The sequence below is a fragment of the Saccostrea cucullata genome, unplaced genomic scaffold (assembly GCF_032062105.1).
Source record: "Saccostrea cucullata isolate Sc308-1 unplaced genomic scaffold, CSIRO_AGI_Scuc_v1 ctg2, whole genome shotgun sequence".
Taxonomy (NCBI): Eukaryota; Metazoa; Mollusca; class Bivalvia; order Ostreida; family Ostreidae; genus Saccostrea; species Saccostrea cuccullata.
The window spans coordinates 36,998-56,990 of record NW_026936751.1 but is presented as its reverse complement, the minus strand read 5'-3'; the positions used below and the strand labels follow the sequence as shown (position 1 = coordinate 56,990).

The window sequence follows — 19,993 nt, the reverse complement described above, 5'->3', positions numbered from 1 at the left end:
ATTAAACTTATCTTTCCGGAATTGATTTCGTCAGAAATATTTCTGCATTCACTTCATCTGTTTAAGTTCCTATTTTGAGTTGCAGGATCATGCTGATAATTTTTTCATGAAAAATGAATATAACTCGCCTACATTAAAACTTTTTACTGCTTTACTAATTTATCCATGCTTTTGAACTGAATTTCAAACATGCATAATTAAATTATGGCTCCATCTTACTGACATTCTTCTGATCTATGAGGTACAGAGGTAAGTCATCATCACTTATTGCATCAGGTCAGATAGTATGTAGAGAATTAGAGGTAGAGTTTTCTTTGTCCTTTCTCCCATTTTTTTTATAGATAGAAATACATATATATTTTTACCCCTTTCACATGTTTCATTTGTTTTGTAATTCTTTTGTATGTTTTAACGTTGCTCTTACTTAGCCGTAATTTTGTTAAAGAGGTGTGGCCAGAATGTGTAGTTATATGTTCAGATTCCCAATAACTGTTTTATTTAGGGATGTGCGATTTTATCGGTATACCGGTATATCGCGATTTTTTGTTGCGTGATACGTATCGTGATACGGAGACCTAAATACCGGTCTTTAGGTACATATTATCCACACAAACTTTCAATAACAATTATAGAAAGTATAAAAAATGTTGTAAAAAGTGGAACAAGATTTTATATACATAAAAATTTCAAGAAAGTAAAATTTTGTTTTTCTAGCTTATTTTTTAGAAAAATACTGACTTTTCATATAAAGTCATTGTAAAAACTGCTTTTAAAAATATGATATTATCGTGATATTGTGGATTGATATATCCATACGAAATTTTTGGCGAACTGTTTTATTATATAGAGATGAAATGGTTCACTGCTGTATAAATTCACCATATGGGTGGTATTATTTTCTCGTTTGAATCATAGTACAAAATCTCAATTTTAGTTTTGTTTCATTTTCAATGCATACCTCTTTTTTATCAAATATTATAAAAATTCACTTTCAAATTCTTTCAGGTTGGAAATGAGATATGACTAGGAGTGTCAAAACTTGATAAAATATGTTGCTGGAGAAAATGTGCTGTCGTTTTTTGGGCTCTACAAGGCAATGTCTTGTAAGCATCAAAAGTGCACCTATAAAAACACAGTGTTTAAGGCAATGCAGTTCATTTTGTACAATGAAGACATTCAACAAGTTGCCCACATTACTCAGAAGTAGAGTGACCATTATTTGTGATAGGACAATTTATACAACAGGTCTGCGATTATCAGGATCAGTTAGATTCACTAATCAGTCCAGCAGTGTAAGGAAAAAGAGAAGGCTGGGTTCACAGGTATTCATCTGAGCCATTGGTTGTATGCTCTTTGTCCATACTTTAATTTAAGAGTTGATCAATTACTTATGTCCATTGACAGACAAGTATTATACAACTTCAATTAATATGTGAAACACTATTTTCTTTTTTTTATTCATTTACAAGAAGCTGAATTTAAGTTTGTACTGGTAAATGTGAACAATCTCTTCAATTAACTCATTTCTGTTATGATGGCTTTGCATATTTACTTATCCCATTTACGTTATGATGGTTTTGCAATGGTATATGAAAAATACAGAAGTCTGATAAACAAATGATACTTTCTCATTTATGTGTAATTATGTTTTTTTTTTCTATTTATAGAGTGGAGTTGAATTACAAGTCACAGCTTACCAGATATCAAAAGAGGACTTTGATTTTGAGTTGTTGGAGAGTTTTTTAGAAAAACAAAATCTGTACAAGGTCACAGATCTACCACCAGGTTCATAAATATCCTATGTGCTTCAAATGAAGAATTTCTCATATTAGATCCACTCATACATGTATTAAACATGCATATGAAGCATAACAAGGTTAATTCTTTTCAATTAAATGATTGATCAAGTTGTATAAGTAACAGTGGACATTCCTTAATTTTATCTAAGGTATGCCTTTATGCATTGTTGTAATCGCTTTATGCTATTTAGTTCATGTTTTAACAGATATGGTAGATGTTATGCATTGTACACCTGTTTATCCAGTGCAAGAGCACCAGAAAGAAATATTTTTCACAAAGTACGTTCTTGGTTTAGTTTTGTGACCATTTGTGTTTTCTTCCAAATGTTAATTAAAGCTTGGAGCAAAATGTATTGCAGTATATGTTTGTGAAACACATAAATGCCCTTGGGCATTGTGATGGAGGAAACCAATTTGATAAAAAGTCTTAATTTTCATTCCCAAAGACAGCACACTCTTGAAATAATACGGTACATTATAAAAGAAGTTAATCTCTGGAAATTTTTCTGATCTTCTTACGCTTTGATGAAGAGTCAAATACTGTTAGATAGAATTTGTAGGTATTTTTACAATCACGTCCAATTTATATTTCAGGCAGGGATCTGTGGTTTTCTGGGATGTGCCTGAAACAGAGGTATACCAAAGCATACATATGTTTTTTAAACCATCAAAAACAGAAAATGCATCCTTTCACATTTACATTTACATTTACTTGTATATAACTTCAAATCCATTTTCTTTTTATTCTGAGTAACATTTTGCTTAATTCCTTTCTTTTTTATTGATCAATTTACAGAGACATGAAGTTATTCAGTTTGTGAAAGAACTAGATCCAGAGAGTACATTTGATGATAAATTCATTGAGGATGAATCAGAGAGCATGATGGTTACATTAAGGTAGATTTGTAAAGAAGATTATATCCAATTTCATCATCAATCAAGAATTTCTTATATGCTGGAAGTATTCCCCTGTCTCTAATTTAAGTAAAGTCCACAGGTGGAAATTTTTTTTAATAGTCTGCACTATAACTTCTAAACAGAAATGTTGGGAATCCATGCTTAACAAAAATATTAATTAAAAAGGATCAAATGATATTTCAAATATATATACTGTACAAGTAGAAGCCCCCCTCCCCTCCCCCGCAAATAATGGATATATGCATGTCTACACTGAGAAATTTCTTTTTCAGTGATAAGGAATCAAGTATCCTGGACAGCAACACCATAAACATGAACAAGACTCTGTACAATAAACAAAAGGGACAACTCCAGAAGTATGCCTGCACTAATGCTTTGATGCAGTCATGTGAGTGTGAAGTCCAGGTCTGGATTAATATTATTACTGTTGTCTAATTTCATGTAATGGTTGTTAACATGTATTTACATGTATTGTTTTCCTTTGAATTAGTACACTTATCGGCAATGGAGAAGCAACTGGAAGATTTTATTGATGATACAGAACACTTATCAATGGTCAGTACATGTACATGCATTAACGAAGCCGAGTCTAATTAATTCTACAGTACCCTAGGGATTTTGATAATTTTTCACTAGTTAATTTTTACTGCTATATTTATTGTTTTAAGTTTAAAAAATCGAATTTTTACCACCCTGAATTCTGAAGGGGCCATCTTAAAAGTTGTCAAATTTTACTATTGGACTCTATGGGAATTTGTTTGAATAGTGCCAAATTATCACATTTTTTCAATATTTTTTGTGTATTTCTGCCCTAGAGATTTCTTTTTCAGTCAAATATATGAAAGCTATTGTAAAAAGTCACAAAATTGTAAAGGTTGATTCTCTATAAGGCCATTTTCCGGCCTACGATAAAATCACTTTAAAATGTGATTTTATATAACTATAATCATTCTAGTTCATGATTTTGATTTTTGTTTTTCAACATCGATCATCTAAGTCACGTGATTTAGAAATAAAAAGTGGCCGTCAGTTAAAGAAAAATGGAGGGTGGGTCTATTCAAATAAAGTTTCTATGTATGTTTCTGAATGTAAATGATCAAAATTGTTTATTTATGTCGGAAATACATCAGACATAAGTGATAAATTGGAAGAATTTATAAATTTAAGGTTCAAGATATTTTTTATGACAAGAATTCCGATGCATCCACATTTTGCATATTTTGAACGTAAATCTTTACAAAATTCACACTGTATGATACTGAAAAGAGTTTTATTAGCATTTTATTAATAGTATTATATCATATATAAATATATTGTAATTGTGTATCATTTCTATAGATGTGTTACTTATTTTACGCATAAAATAACCAGTTTAGAATAAGGTTACTAAGTTTCTATTGACCTATAAAAGTTATGTATCAAATGTTGAAAGCACTGAATTGATTTTGATTGTGATTTAATAAAACTGAAGTAGTAATTAAGAAAAGAAATTCAACAATTGCAAAAAATAAAGAATTAACAGCATAAAAACATCGATGCAAGTACATGTTGACTATCCATATATATGTAAATAGTCAATACATATACATGTAACTCAGAGAGGTTGCATTAAAATATACATCTCTAAGTGAAATGAAATATCGTCATAAAACGGCTTTGCTTTTATTCAATTACTCGTGTTGCACGATATATTTGATTAAAATGCCATCTAAACTTTATGTATTTACAATACATGTATAAAAATTGAGACCCCCCCCCTACCGTTTCTAACGGCACAACAAAAAATGTAGTAGAATATATATCAGAAGTTTTCGTATATACTAGTATACGGACTTACGATTCTACAACATCCCAGGTACAAAATGGACCCTAAGGGTTTGATGCTCCTTTCGCACTCTTGAAACCTGTAGGTTAAAATAAGGCTCCTTCCTAGTGCACCGGCAAAAACTTGTTTTACACAGAGAGTGACAGTTCCCTACCTAAGTCTTCAGCATTTAAAGTGAATATCATGGGTCTTTAGGATATTATCTTTAAAAAAAAGGTCCCGTCCCGCGTTAGGCGTTGGTCGGTAATGCAACTATGCATAAACACTTGACCTTAAGTGGATGATCTCTTTATCTGGTCGAAAAATCCTTAAATGGGGTAAAGCAACAATCAATTATACATTACATATTACATATAGGAATCCCTCTCCTCCTTACCATTTTATTTTTTTTTAGACAGGACTACTGTTCTCGTAACTTATAGCGATGCTATCAAAGAATTGTGATGAATAGATTGAGTCCTCTCTATTAAGACCCATGCAGTTAATAAAATATGGATCAAATGTTACTCGTACGGAAGTGTCCATATAAAAATTATGTTTGTACCCATAGGAAAAAAGTCTCTAACACAAATGGGAAATGCATTTTACCGCTTCAACAAAGATAGCTTTTATCATTTCTAGAACATATATAGTACTCATTAGGAAATACAAGGAATATATGCAATACTGATAACGGAATTCAAAGAAGTAGCATATAAAGATAAACTAAACTATCATTATAAATATAAAAGATAACTCATATTTACACCATATAGCCTATAAAAGTTTTTATTTCTTAATTTTTATTAGTCATTTCAATGAAACGTCTCCACTTGTAATTTCATGACATCCAGTCTTCTCAGTCCTTTGATTTTAGATTTTTAAGTAAAAAGTTCACATTTATTTTTAGTAAATATGCATGGCTGATGTAAGTCTTAGTAAATCATCAGAAAATTGTACTCTAACCAAAAGTTCATAAAAAAACCAATATACATAAGCTGATATCCTTCATTGTGAGCAGTTAGCTTTTTCTGCAAATATCGTAAAAATGAAGCGAAAAGTTTTTATTTGGATGTCATAACCACCTTTAACCAAATTCATAATTTGGTAGTCACTTTTTATGTTTATTAGAAATTTACATGCAAATTTTGGTGTTGGTTAAAGGTGGTTATGACATGCGTATGAGTTATCTAGCACAGCCACCCTCTTGAGTTTTCCCATTACTCTAATGCTAATACGGACCGACAGTACCGTACTTTGTGACCCTATATCATTATAAATACTATTGTATCATTAACCAACCGATATTTATCATTAAATTGGAACATAAGCCTAGTGATTTATGCAATTTTTAAGGGAAAAAATACTATCTGAAAATTTGAAGTCATTGTAGGCCGCAAAACGGCCTTATAGAGAATAATCCTTTCAAGGTTGATCAAGGTCTTTTAAAATTACAAAGTTTATTTTTTCGATAAATAATACCTCTAAAATTCATAAAAATTGCCTTATTGCAGTATAAATACATATCGGTGCAGATGAGTTATCGGCGCAGATAATTTTTTTGGTTAAAAAATAGCAATATTTAGATTGTTAGTATGTTTCTTTTGATGTTCTGTCATCAGTTTTTAGTATAATATCCTTGGACGTCTGCTAACATATAAGCGAGTCATGTGTCATTCTTCAGCGTCATGCATTGCTTACAAAATTGGGAAAAGGTGACATCGTTAGAGCCATTTTTAGCTCACCTGAGCCGAAGGCTCAAGTGAGCTTTTCTGATCACATTTTGTCCGTCGTCCGTTTGACTGTCTGTCTGTCCGTCTGTAAACTTTTCACATTTTCATCTTCTTCTCAAGAACCACTGGGCCAATTTTGACCAAACTTGGTACAAAGCATCCTTGGGTGAAGGGGAATTGAAATTGTTAAAATGAAGGGACATATCCCCTCGCAAGGGGAGATAATCAAGAAAAGATAAAAATAGGGTGGGGTCATTAAAAAATCTTCTTCTCAAGAACCACTGGGCCAGAAAAGCTGAAACTTATGTGAAAGCATCCTAGGGTAGTGTAGATATTAAATTGTTCAAATCATGACCCCCGGGGGAAGGGCGGGGCCACAATGGGAAATCAAAGTTTTACATAGAAATATATAGGAACAAGAGGCCCAGGGGCCACAGCGCTCACCTGAGCACATTGGCTAGGAAAAAGCACATATCAGATCAGAACTGAAAGTTTACTGGGGGGGGGGCTTGAATTTTACCCCAGGGGTTCATGATTTGAACAAACTAGAATCTACACTACCTGAAGATGATTCCATATTAATATCACTAATCATAGCTTTGAATTACTTGAAAAGATGATTTTAAAAGGTTTCCCTATAACTCCCTATGTAAAACTTGGGTCGGCCATTTTGGCCCCATCCTAGCCCCGGGGGTCATGATTTGAACAAATTTGAATCTACACTACCTGAGGATGATTCCACATGAGTTTCATCTTTCCTGGCCCAGTGGTTCTTGAGAAAAAGATTTTTAAAGATTTTTCCAATATATATCGTATGTAAAACTTGGGTCGGCCATTTTGGCCCCACCCTAGCCCCGGGGGTCATGATTTGAACAAACTTGAATCAACACTACCTGAGGATGATTCCACATGAGTTCCATCTTTCCTGGCCCAGTGGTTCTTGAGAAGAAGATTTTTAAAGATTTTTCCTATATATTCCTATGTAAAACTTGGGTCAGCCATTTTGGCCCCACCCTAGCCCAGGGGGTCATGATTTGTACAAACTTGAATCTACACTACCTGAGGATTAGCTGCAATAATGTAGCCCTCTCCGATTTTTTTTTTTTTTTTTTTTTGGGAGAGGGCTACAACTCCTTAGGATCTCTATAATGGCGCAGATGCGGCAGTGGATCACTCCCGCACGGATTTCGGCTCAAATTATCAGTAAACGGCTATTTTATTATTAGCTCTTACCTGGAATCCAAATATGTAATTATGCTAAACATAAATCGATCCAAAAATATTCACAACGTTGTGTGTCACCAGCTTAACTTGAATTTATCCGCCATGTTTACTGACCTTGATGGATTGTATTTTAGGTTCTATAGGAGCGGATCTACTAGGAATTCCCTTATTTTAAGCAAACGTATCGCTGTTTGCGCAAAAATAACACTTGAAATGGTTTTATTTATCGATGTTTTTGTAATATATTAAAGCACAATCGTTTATAAACATCGACATTTGCTTTATTTGGTTGTTCCAAATTTCAAGCGAAAGTCTCACTACGTCACGCGTGAACTGTCATGGCTGCTGAATATTGCAGCTGGGAAAGACACAGATTTATTTTACATGGTTTTCGAGTTTAACAGGCTATGTTGTTGACAGTGAATAAAAATTCCGTCTTATAAGAAGTAACTAAAGTTTAATGTAAAAATAATTTATTTTGCCTCCAATCACCCGTATCAAAAAAATATATTTGCACCATTACGGAGATGCGATGGAATTGTAGCCCTCTCCAGAAAATATCAGATTAAAAAAAATCGGAGAGGGCTACATTATTGCAGCTAGAGGATGATTCCACATGAGTTTCATCTTTCCTGGCCCAGTGGTTCTTGAGAAGAAGATTTTTAAAGATTTTTCCTAAATATTCCTATGTAAAACTTGGGTCGGCCATTATGGCCCCACCCTAGCCCCAGGGGTCATGATTTGAACAAACTTGAATCTACACTACCTGAGGATGATTCCACATGAGTTTCATCTTTCCTGGCCCAGTGGTTCTTGAGAAGAAGATTTTTAAAGATTTTTCCTATATATTCCTATGTAAAACTTGGGTCGGCCATTTTGGCCCCACCCTAGCCCCGGGGGTCATGATTTGAACAAACTTGAATCTACACTACCTGAGGATGATTCCACATGAGTTCCATCTTTCCTGGCCCAGTGGTTCTTGAGAAGAAGATTTTTTAAAAATGCCATTAATTTTTCTCTAATTCATAATTATCTCCCCTTGGAAAAGGGCGTGGCCCTTCATTTGAACAAACTTGAATCCCCTTTACCCAAGGATGCTTTGTGGCAAGTTTGGTTGAAATTGGCCCAGCGGATCTTGAGAAGAAGTCGAAAATGTGAAAAGTTTACAGACAGACAGACAGACGGACAGACGGACGCCGGACAAAATGTGATCAGAAAAGCTCACTTGAGCCTTCGGCTCAGGTGAGCTAAAAATCTTTGAAAATCTTCTTCTCAAGAACTACTGGGCCAGAAAAGCTGAAACTTATGTGAAAGCATCCTAGGGTAGTGTAGATATTAGATTGTTCAAATCATGACCCTCGGGGGAAGGGCGGGGCAACAATGGGGAATCAAAGTTTTACATAGAAATATATAGGAAAAATCTTTGAACATCTTCTTCTCAAGAACTACTGGGCCAGAAACGCTGAAACTTATGTGAAAGCATCCTAGAGTAGTGTAGATATTAAATTGTTCAAATCATGACCCCCGGGGGAAGGGCAGGGCAACAATGGGGAATCAAAGTTTTACATAGAAATATATATAGGAAAAATCTTTGAAAATCTTCTCAAGAACTACTGGGCCAGAAAAGCTGAAACTTATGTGGAAGCATCCTGGGATAGTGTAGATTTTAAATTGTTCAAATCATGACCCCCGGGGGAAGGGTGGGGCCACAATGGGGAATCAAAGTTTTACATAGAAATATATAGGAAAAATCTTTTGAAAATCTTCTTCTCAAGAACCACTGGGCCAGAAAAGTTGAAACTTATGTGGAAGCATTCTTGGGTAGTGTAGATTCTTAATTGTTCAAATCATGACCCCCGGGGAAAGAGCGAGGCCACAATGGGGAATCAAAGTTTTACATAGAAATATATAGGAAAAATCTTTGAAAATCTTCTTCTCAAGAACCACTGGGCCAGAAAAGCTGAAACTTAGGTGGAAGCATCCTGGTATAGTGTAGATTCTAAATGAAATCATGAACCCCGGGGGAATGGTGGGGCCACAATTGGTAATCAAAGTTTTACATAGAAATATATTGGAAAAATCTTAGAAAAGCTTCTTCTCAAGAACCACTGGGCCAGAAAAGCTGAAACTTAGGTGGAAGCATCCTGGTATAATGTAGATTCTAAATGAAATCATGAACCCCGGGGGAATGGTGGGGCCACAATTGGTAATCAAAGTTTTACATAGAAATATATTGGAAAAATCTTAGAAAATCTTCTTCTCAAGAACCACCGGGCCAGAAAAGTTGAAACTTATGTGGAAGCATTCTTGGGTAATGTAGATTTTAAATTGTTCAAATCATGAACCCCAGGGGAAGGGTGGAGCCACAATGGGGGGATCAAAGTTTTACATAAAAATATATAGGAAAAATCTTTGAAAATCTTCTTCTCAAGAACCACTGGGCCAGAAAAGCTGAAACTTATTTACACATGGAAGGATCCTGGGGTAGTTGATTTCAAAATGTCTTAATTATGATCAGTGGGGTAGGGTGGTGATACATAATGTATTACAAGGGGGAAATCTGGTAAAGAACAGAATGGTCAAAGCTTCTCAGGTGAGCGATGTGGCCCATGGGCCTCTTGTTTTCCATAATATTGTCGTAAAAAAATACGGTAAAATCACATTTTCAAACCAGTAAGCGTTACAGATAATGTTAATTTTTTTTATATTAAAATCACAATATTTTGGAAAGGTATACTGTTGCCATTATGACTGCATGAAAATAAAAAGCTGCGCAAAGTCGTGCACACTCGAATTAGACTCGGCCTTGTTAAATGCAAACTATCAATGTTTGGTAGATATACATAGACAAAACACGCTATACATCTACATTGATCTTTTGAAAACTTGATAACATACAGGTAATTACTTCAGATTTAAATTTTTCTGAAACTTAAATCAGTATACTGGTACATGTATGATGTTGTTGGGTTTCTGAAATAATTGTAGATTACACAGTGTGTGCATTTTCATTCAAGAATTATTTTTTAATTTTCATTTTATTCCAATATTTTATTTCACTGAATTTGCATCATTACCAGGACTTGAAGGCTGGCAACCCTATTAGAATCAAAGCAAGAGAAGTTCAGCAACATCTAGGGAAATTATTTGAATTTAGGTATGCAGATCTTTTGAAACATTTAATTCTTTAAAGAGCAATAAAATTTAAAAAAAAATATTAAGACTTCTGATTTTGCATAGAGCCATTAAGGGTTTTATTTAAGATGGATTCATCATCAAAGAGAAATGTAAATAGATGAGTAATCTCATTACAGGAAGAATTTGAACCTGTGCTCTGATCTCTTAGATACACCTGATTTTTACTGGGACAGAGCAGAACTGGAAAAGCTGTACTTAGATCTGTGTAAAATAATGCAGACCAAATACAGAACAAAGGTACTTACAGATTTCAGATTCTAGGAAGATAAAATTTTGTAAGCATAAACAATTTATTTTGTTTCTTCCTTTAAAGTGACTTTCTGACATATATATTTGCGTCTGTGGATATATTTGTCAGAAAAAGAGTCACTTTTGCAGCTTTAGATGGCTTCAGTCTGTTATGATGTTTCAGGTGATGAATGAGAAGATAAATTACTGCTGTGAGTTGATGGAGTTGTTAAATAATAAGTTTACTGATGCTCGCCATACCAAACTAGAATGGATGATCATTGTTCTCATCATGATTGAGGTGGGTGTTTTTAGCTCACCTGAGCCGAAGGCTCAAATGAGCTTTTCTGATCAAAATTTGTCCGTCGTCTGTCGTCGTCGTTGTTGTTGTAAACTTTTCAAATTTTCATCTTCTTCTCAAGAACCACTGGGCCAATTTCAACCAAACTTGCCACAAAGTATCCTTGGGTAAAGGGGATTCAAATTTGTTCAAATGAAGGGCCACGCCCTTTTCCAAGGGGAGATAATCATGAATTAGAGAAAAATTAATGGCATTTTTAAAAAATCTTCTTCTCAAGAACCACTGGGCCAGGAAAGATGAAACTCATGTGGAATCATCCTCAGGTAGTGTAGATTCAAGTTTCTTCAAGTCATGACCCCCGGGGGTAGGGCTGGGCCAAAATGGCTGATCAAAGTTTTACATAGGAATATATAGGAAAAATCTTTAAAATCTTCTTCTCAAGAACCACTGGGCCAGGAAAGATGAAACTCATGTGAAATCATCCTCAGGTAGTGTAGATTCAAGTTTGTTCAAGTCATGACCCCCGGGGGTAGGGCGGGGCCAAAATGGCCGATCAAAGTTTTACATAGGAATATATAGGAAAAATCTTTAAAAATCTTCTTCTCAAGAACCACTGGGCCAGGAAAGATGAAACTCATGTGGAATCATCCTCAGGTAGTGTAGATTCAATTTTGTTCAAGTCATGACCCCTGTGGGTAGGGCGGGGCCAAAATGGCCTACCAAAGTTTTACATAGGAATATATAAGGAAACCTTTATAAATCTTCTTTTCAAGTATTTCAAAGCCATGATTAGTAATATTTATATGGAATCATCCTCAGGTAATGTAGATTCTAGTTCATTGAAATTATGATCCCCTGGGGGGTTAAATTTCAAGCCCCCCCCCCCCCCCCCTCCCCCACTTAAGTTAACTTTCAGTTCTGATCTGTGTTTTTTTCCTAGCTGATGTGCTCAGGTGAGCGCTGTGGCCCCTGGGCCTCTTGTTATAATTATTGTTCATGTATTTACAAATGCATTGTCAAATTAGACTATCGGTAGATTTGTCCATTTCTGTAAACTTACCATATTCGGTTTTCTGTGAACCACTGGATGAATTCAGTTATACATGTTTTTAAATTTCAGCGAGAGGAGATTTTATAGTCTCTAGAAATATAATAATGTCTGAAATTTTATTAAAATGGTACCAGTTATATGTACATGTTATTTTTTCAAGAAGTAATATTTTTCAAAAGTGGATCATGGATCAAAGTGTTTATGTTCTTGACTAATAATGGAATTCAGAAAAATTTCCACCACACAAATATTGCCATGATTACAGTGTAATGGAAAAGGCTGGTTCTGGAATAGAACATGGGACCCCTGCATCACTAGTTAGGTGCTCTATTGACTGAGCCACCATGGCTGATATCCATTGCCCAAACCATTACAACAGCATTTTTGACTTGATTTCAATGAAATTTTATACAAGTTTAGAAAACATCTAATTCTGTAAATATTGGACTATCTTAAGGTAGGATTCTTCTCACATTTCTTGTATTCAAAAATTAATGAAATTTTCACAGAATCAAGAGGACAATATCACTAAGTAATGGTATCAGTGAGATTAAATTTGAGCGTTTAATATTAGAGGCAAGGTCAGGTCAAGGTCATTACCTTTTTCAGGACATTAAGAATAATAAAAAATTACTGTTTCCAATCATGCGATCCCTACTTGTAATTTTTCTTTTTGCATAAAAAGATACTACCATATAGGGCCTATAAGATGATAATACCAAATTGGCATGGATAATTTAAATAATATGGATATTTGCTAATCCGAATTTCCTCTACTTTTCTTAAATTAATAGGATTTATTAGCTATTTTTATATGCTTCCTATATTTAACTTTTTCTAATTTTCACATATAGTAAAATTGTCACATTAAGGTACAAAATGATACAAAAACTAAAAGTTTTGATCATTTACTAAGAGAGAAATAACACTTTTTACCGATTTTTGGCTCAAATCTGTACTTAGATTTGAAGCATTCAAAAGCCAACATATTTCTAGTATGTGTGAAAAATCTTATTTATTTTATATATTTTGAAACTTTAGTCCCTTATTGTTAATTTAACTTACATTTGAAAATTTTGTCTAGTCTTTGATTGCGTAAAAATTATAACTAAATTCAATGTTATATAATAATTTTGAGAGGCAGAAAAGAAGATATTTTCATATGCCACCATATTACGCCAAAAATATAGTCCCTGCTAGTTTTCAAACGCAGTTAACCATTTCTATTTAAAGTTGTATAACTGTGATGAGGAAAGAAAAATATGGTCTTTTCATACATGTTAACTCTCCCGATTTAGGCGGGAGTCTACCGCTTTTTCACTCCATCTCCCGCCTACCGATTTAATTCAGAAATCTACCGCTTTTCTACAAAAGCTGCGTCTAAAGTATTTTTGGTTCGCTTGGGTATCCATTTTTGAAGCCACTCTCATAAAATCTCGCTAGATATCGCGTGATTTGACTCGGAATCATACAAACGCTTTTTTTGTACATAGATTTCAAGCACGGATTTGACAACGACAACAACATTAGACTACCAGTGATTACATTGGTTACGATAAATTAATCAACATCCCTGCCATGAAAAGGGAGATACAGCTTTTAAGAATTAGATGAAAATATTTGACATCGTCTTTAAAAGCACAGAAGCTCACAACTTTATCAATAAAGTCAATAGAAATCACTTGATTGACCAAGCCATGTGGCACATCTCTACTTTCGTTTTCGATCATCGCGGGAAATCTGATTTATATAACGAAAGATACGAACTTGTTTTAGATCTAGATTAAACCATGCCATAATTTGTTTGTTTAAAAACTGAATGAACATTCAGAATAATTGCTTCTAGGCTATTTCAGCAAAGATCACTCTTCAAAAGGCTAAGTAAAGCAGCCAATCCAAGCAAAATGATGAGCATGAATTTATGTCAAACTTAAGGTGTTTCTGTCTTCTTCTTTGCTGTTGATATTTAAGATTAATTAGTGCAGGTACCTGATTTCATTTAAGGCTTATAATATACATGTATATTACATAAAAAATATCGATAATCCAAACATTAAACAACACGCGCGCGACGCTACCGCTTTTGAGGTCTGGATCTCCCTCTTTTTCATCACAATAGGTTAACATGTATGGTCTTTTAAATCTCTTACATCTAAATATAGAAGACATACCAACAAATGTACTTTGAATATTCCATCTAGTCAGAAACCAGAGAAGAATCCTACCTTAAGTCTATCGATAAAATTGGGTACAAGTTTAGAAAACATTATTTTCTAAGATGTATAAAACTACATATGCATGTATCAAAAGCATGATAATTACACAGTCTCCTCACCTGCCTTATCTTTTGTAGGTTGTGTTTGAGTGTTTCCACCTCTACAGGAATGACTACGATTGGTTTGTTGGGAAAGCAGATCCTAAAGAGTCGGCAGAGATGGGGGACAATTAATTCATGCTATTGCTTGCTGGACCAAGGATAATTATCAACATCAATTTAAACTTTAAAATCTCAGATTGTGTAAAAAACAGATATGTGTACTTGTGTTACTGTCATCATTCACTGACATGTCATGATGTGTATCATACAATTATGACAGTCATGTTCTTGTTATGAAAATTCCAAGACAGTTCTTTTCTTCCAGGGCTAATATTTTTTTTTTAAACCTTGAAAAGGTTGTCACATTGAACTAGTGTTCATATCCCAAATTTATTACAGATACCGGTTTGCAAGCGAATAAATGATATTTGTTCTCAAGCTCTTGTGTTTTGAATTTATGTCATTCGACAGGGCATACTGCATCTTCATAATTACCTGTAACGGGAGAGGAGAAAATGCAGCGGACCAGACCGTGATTCGAACCCGGGCCCCCTGAAACTCCAGTCAGGTGCTCCACCAACTGAGCTATCTGGCCACTGGCGATCAAACCTGGCTGACCGCCACATACCCAAAGAAATGGGGGCCAAAGGAATACAACCAGGAAAAGTTGTCTAATCTGGATGTATATTCCAAGACCTCATCTACCTGGTAATATGATGTGAACTTTCTTTTTCAGTAAATGCACATTTACATGTATACATGGAATATTTATGATCTTTATACATGGTATTTTCAGTTCCTGATTGGTGTTATATTCTATATTCTTTAAAGAATTTTTTTTTGAAAAAAAAATTTAAAGTAACAAAAGAATATACACCGTAAGATATCAACTGTTAATTTATATTATTCAAACACCTGTACTAATCATTTTAATTTCTGCTTCTAACTCTAAATATGTGTTCAGGAACATTTCCAATTTAAAATAAATAGTCTCCTCAATATTGAAAATTGCTCATAGAACAATATCCTTAAGCTTTAGTCTATATTCATGTACATGTATATGACATGCTGGTAAATGTATAAACTTTCAACAGAGAGAAACTTTTCAAGCAATGTACATACATCTCCATATTTTCATACAGTTCATGACATCAGTTATTATGACCTTTCATTCTCTACAGAAATATTCCTGAAACAATACCTCACAACTATTTGGTAAATATTATGGTTAAAGCTGAACATGATTCAAAAAAAGAATTTGTCCGCCATTTTTTTTTTCAGATTCTCGCTTTATCTGCAGACCCCTATATAAAGGGCATTGTTAAATGAAATCAGTCAACACCAGTGTAGATGAACATGTGCTCTACAGCTCTTGGTAGCAACAATAATAACGTAATACTTCGTCTTATGCAGGAAAGTAAGATACAAAGAAACTTACAATTATAGTTGTAAAGGTAAATGCAGTATAGAGGCAAACACAGATACATGTAACTGCAATAAAATGTAAACAAAGGTAGTGCAAGATAACCAGTACGAACATGGTCGCCATTCAACGCCGATACCCATGACAATAAAGCAGTCAGGTGTAACAAATACGAAGAGTATACCCTGGTGTTGATGTATCGTAGATAATGATATCGAAAATGGCCTATGCCTATTTACGAGTCTTGTTCAGCTTTAAGAAGTCTTTTAGTTACCATGTTACTTAAATGTTGATGAAACAAAGCAATACTTGACACCCACATCTGAGGTATGGGGCAAAAAAAACCCCAAAAAACAAAAAAAAAAACAGCTGTTGACTCTCAAACCCTTTATTGCCATATATATTGCATTAAAAATCTTTATCACTCACCCATACATTACAAAATAGTATACAATGTAAGAAAATACAATGCATATCCTTTCAGTAACATCAATTACATGTACCTCCTCAAAGTGAAATGATTTAGTGATCTCTGTAATTTCCTACCTCTCTTTTTGTGTGAGAACACTTTACAATATACAAAACTGTAGATTAGTAGGTTAAGTATATGACATAATGAATTTATCTACAACGGTTCCCATTCCCTTACAAAATGAAATGATATGTTAATTGTGACCTTTATGTGTTTTCACTCAATGAAATTATATTTCAGAATATGAGAACATTAAATGAAATGCAGAAATGAAACAATGCTCTTTTGGCAGTGATGCAGCAATGTCTTAAGGCCGAGAAATTTGTGATAAAAAATATAAAATGACGACCTCTCACACATACGGATAAATGAACAAGTTCTTTTACAACAGACCCTTCCTTCTAAATTTAGCAGTGTGGCATTCATTTCTTCTGTCTTCATTATTTTGTAAACATCATTAGACTTACTTTATGTGCAACATCCCCTCTTTTACTTTGCACTCATGAAGTTTTATTTATACATTGTAGTCCATTTGTTCATTATTCATTTGAAATCAAATAGTGTCAGGCTAGTAGAGGGTATAGCACTGTAAATGTAATATGCACACTGGAGTTGTGGCCACATATAAACACCATAGAGAATTCAACACTAAGCTGACCACAGGGGAAGGCCATGGAATATTTGTCTCGACATAAAACAGAAGTAATATTTCTAAACAATACAGACTTGGAATCATGATTTTGTACACCAACAACTGCACCAAAAAATGCAAAAATAAGAATGTATTAGAACCCACAATTATGGCAAAGTCACAATCAGACTGCTCTCTTGCACCATGTTCTAACCCATTTTCACAAAAATCTCATCCAGAACTAGGTCACAAAATCTCACTCAAATCTAGGTCAGCATGTCCTAATTAGGTCATATATTAATCTAGATCCATGTTGTCCTCATCCATCTCTATGTCCTCTTCTGGTAAACTGAATCTGAAATTATTCAAATCAAACTTCAATGGCACAAAATACTTGTAACAACTAGGTTTTAAAAGACATCCACTGCACTTATGAAAGGCAGGAATCGTGCACTCTTCCTTTTTTTCCTCTCATTTTACATCTGCCACCACTGAAATACTTACAATGGAGATGATGGGAGAGCAGTGCTATCTTGCTCTGCCATTGTTATAACCGGTTCCTCTTCGTCATTGTCAGTGGCCTCCTGGTCATGTGACTTATCCCCCGTGTCCGCTGGTCGCCCTAGAGGTGGCTTCCATAGCACTACTTGCAAGTTCGAGTTGTTTCTGTTTTGAAAAAAAAAAGTTACTAATATGTGTATATTTGTAACATGACCATAAAAAATATTTTTTTTTTATGATACATGTACCTTGAACTACTTTCTAAACATTGGACTTGAAGACAAGGCAATTTTATGCAGTTTCATTATTAAAAGGGTATTTTAAAAATTATTCCAATTTAATGAACTGCATATTGACAAAGCAGTGAAACTATCTTAGCTTTATGTAATCAATTAAAATGCTTTTTAAAGTAAGAGATATACAATATCAAAAAAAATTTACAAAATCAAAAGAGATCCTTACATGTCCTCTAATATTCTCTTTGGCAGTATTGGTGAAGGGTTAAATATACCAGCTGTTACTTTTTCTGGTAAATTTAGTTTTAGTTTAAACTTAGGTTTGTCTTTCCTTGTCTTCTCCCTATCTCTGCTTTCTGAAACATCATCTTCAAGCCTAAAATGATAACAATGCATCAATTTACTTCCTGTATCAAATGCTTCTCTCCCTTGATTATTTTTCTTTTCTTTCCTCCATCTCTAATAACAGTGTACATGTATTTTATAAAATAAATTTCAACTTCATAAAAGAACAAATTAATCCTGAAAAGTATTAGCAATAATTCTCATTTGATCTAACAACCTTTTTTCTAGTTCCTTCAGTCGTTGCAGCCCTTCTGCTTCTGTACAATATTGTGCATCCATATCACTAGACAACACAACGTCAGGTAAAGGCTGCACAGGTGGTGGGGACAGGTTTCTTGTACCTGTACACTGTATGTTTAAACTCTGCATTCTGTCTGCCATCTTTTCTTCTGTTAAAAAAATTTTATTCTCCGGAGAACCTGCTCTGAAATAAGAAATATTCATTGAATTACTTTGATGACTTTTCAGACCAAAAGTTTTTTAATTTGGTATCTTATTAAAGTCATTTGAATATAAATCACAATCCTTGCACATAGACAATGTGTGAGATTAGATAAGATAAAATAAAAACTTACTCAATATCCTCTGTTGCATGACGTTTATTTCTCCTAGTTGGACCACTGCAAGATGGGCTTGGTCTGCATTAAGAAAATAATATTCTAACTAAAATTTCTCTTAAATAAATTAAGTTGATTTACTTCTGTCATTGTTGTCAGTATGAATCTAAAAACATGAAATTTTAATACCTCAGTAATAGAATTGTGTGCAAAATCAACTCATCTGCCTGAAGACACTTACACAATGTTGTAACTCTGTGAAACTGTTGAGTTCCCTGTAAAAGTGGGGACCCTTGACATCCCTGAGTTCACCATGCCGTAAACCTGATCAGTCCACGGCATGTAGTTAGGAACAGTATGCTGCCATGATGCTCCCATTCCAGGAACAACTCGCTGTGGGTTCATGTAGGTGTTAGAATAGAGTCCACCTGGTTGGCTTGTTTGTGTAAAACCTAAAAGAAAAGGGAAACTACTCTTCATATTTACAATGTAAGCTGTAACAAATTCAGAATACTGTACATGTACAGAATATTGATGTAATGGTACTCCAAATTTATGAAAATAAAATTAAGATAATGTCCAAGTAGAAACTTTACTTCAAATATGAAAATGCAACAGGTTTACAAACCTGCAGTCAGCTGATTTGCTGACGTGGGAACTGCAAAGGTAAAATTTCCTGGGTAGTTGCATCCTCCCTGGTTATTTTGCATTGGAGTGGAGTTAATGATGTCAGGTTTGTGACCAAATTGTCCAATGTCTGGGACGTAGTTATTGTTGGAGTATATTCCAATATCAGGATTTGTCATATTTTTCTATGACAATGTCTTAGCTGCTATGCTTTGTAGTTCATTCTGTTTTTCGGGCTGTAATGTCAAGAAGATCAAGATGTAGTCATATTTCTAGTTTGTACCAGAATGTTCTGGAATCATCACGATATAAAAGCACAGAAAAAGATTTCTTAACTTGAATCAAATAATTTTTTCAGTAAATAAGCCCATGACTTACTTGTTGAAAACCTAAAACAAACCAGACACTGCAAAACGTTGTCTGGAAATATACACAACAAAGATTGATTTTAAACCGGAAGCAGCTGATTTGATTTGGTTTTCGGAAGTCATTATAGACTTAGGTAAAACAAGGTGTTATATTCCTTACAAAAATAATTTTAAGGTCATCCTTTTCTATAAAAGATTGAGTCCATTATGCAAAACTAGCCTAAATGAAAATTAGTAAATATTTTACGACATATATCGTA

General features: G+C 34.1%; 2 protein-coding genes across 3 annotated transcripts; one reads left to right on the top strand and one right to left on the bottom strand.

The window, feature by feature from the left end:
* The first annotated feature begins 53 nt into the window (after window positions 1-53).
* Window positions 54-15,011, top strand: LOC134246467 (required for meiotic nuclear division protein 1 homolog). 2 transcript variants are annotated; one of them, XM_062728834.1, is made up of 12 exons: window positions 54-249; window positions 1,246-1,322; window positions 1,668-1,785; window positions 2,006-2,078; window positions 2,394-2,433; window positions 2,596-2,696; window positions 2,990-3,105; window positions 3,208-3,272; window positions 10,559-10,635; window positions 10,793-10,913; window positions 11,089-11,205; window positions 14,610-15,011. In XM_062728834.1, exons 1-12 carry the CDS (start codon window positions 237-239, stop codon window positions 14,703-14,705), a joined length of 1,014 nt encoding a protein of 337 aa, XP_062584818.1. In that variant the 5' UTR covers window positions 54-236; the 3' UTR covers window positions 14,706-15,011. The 2 variants fall into 2 exon arrangements, with proteins under 2 accessions (XP_062584818.1, XP_062584816.1); XM_062728832.1 differs by having other exon boundaries at window positions 55-249; window positions 1,006-1,322.
* A 1,357-nt stretch (window positions 15,012-16,368) lies between these two features.
* On the bottom strand, window positions 16,369-19,601 carry LOC134246477 (uncharacterized). Its single transcript, XM_062728839.1, has 7 exons — window positions 19,367-19,601; window positions 18,980-19,190; window positions 18,757-18,819; window positions 18,399-18,605; window positions 18,063-18,212; window positions 17,604-17,765; window positions 16,369-17,454 (listed from the first exon to the last, which is right to left on the bottom strand). Exons 1-7 carry the CDS (start codon window positions 19,542-19,544, stop codon window positions 17,397-17,399), a joined length of 1,029 nt encoding a protein of 342 aa, XP_062584823.1. The 5' UTR covers window positions 19,545-19,601; the 3' UTR covers window positions 16,369-17,396.
* Between the last annotated feature and the right edge of the window lie 392 nt (window positions 19,602-19,993).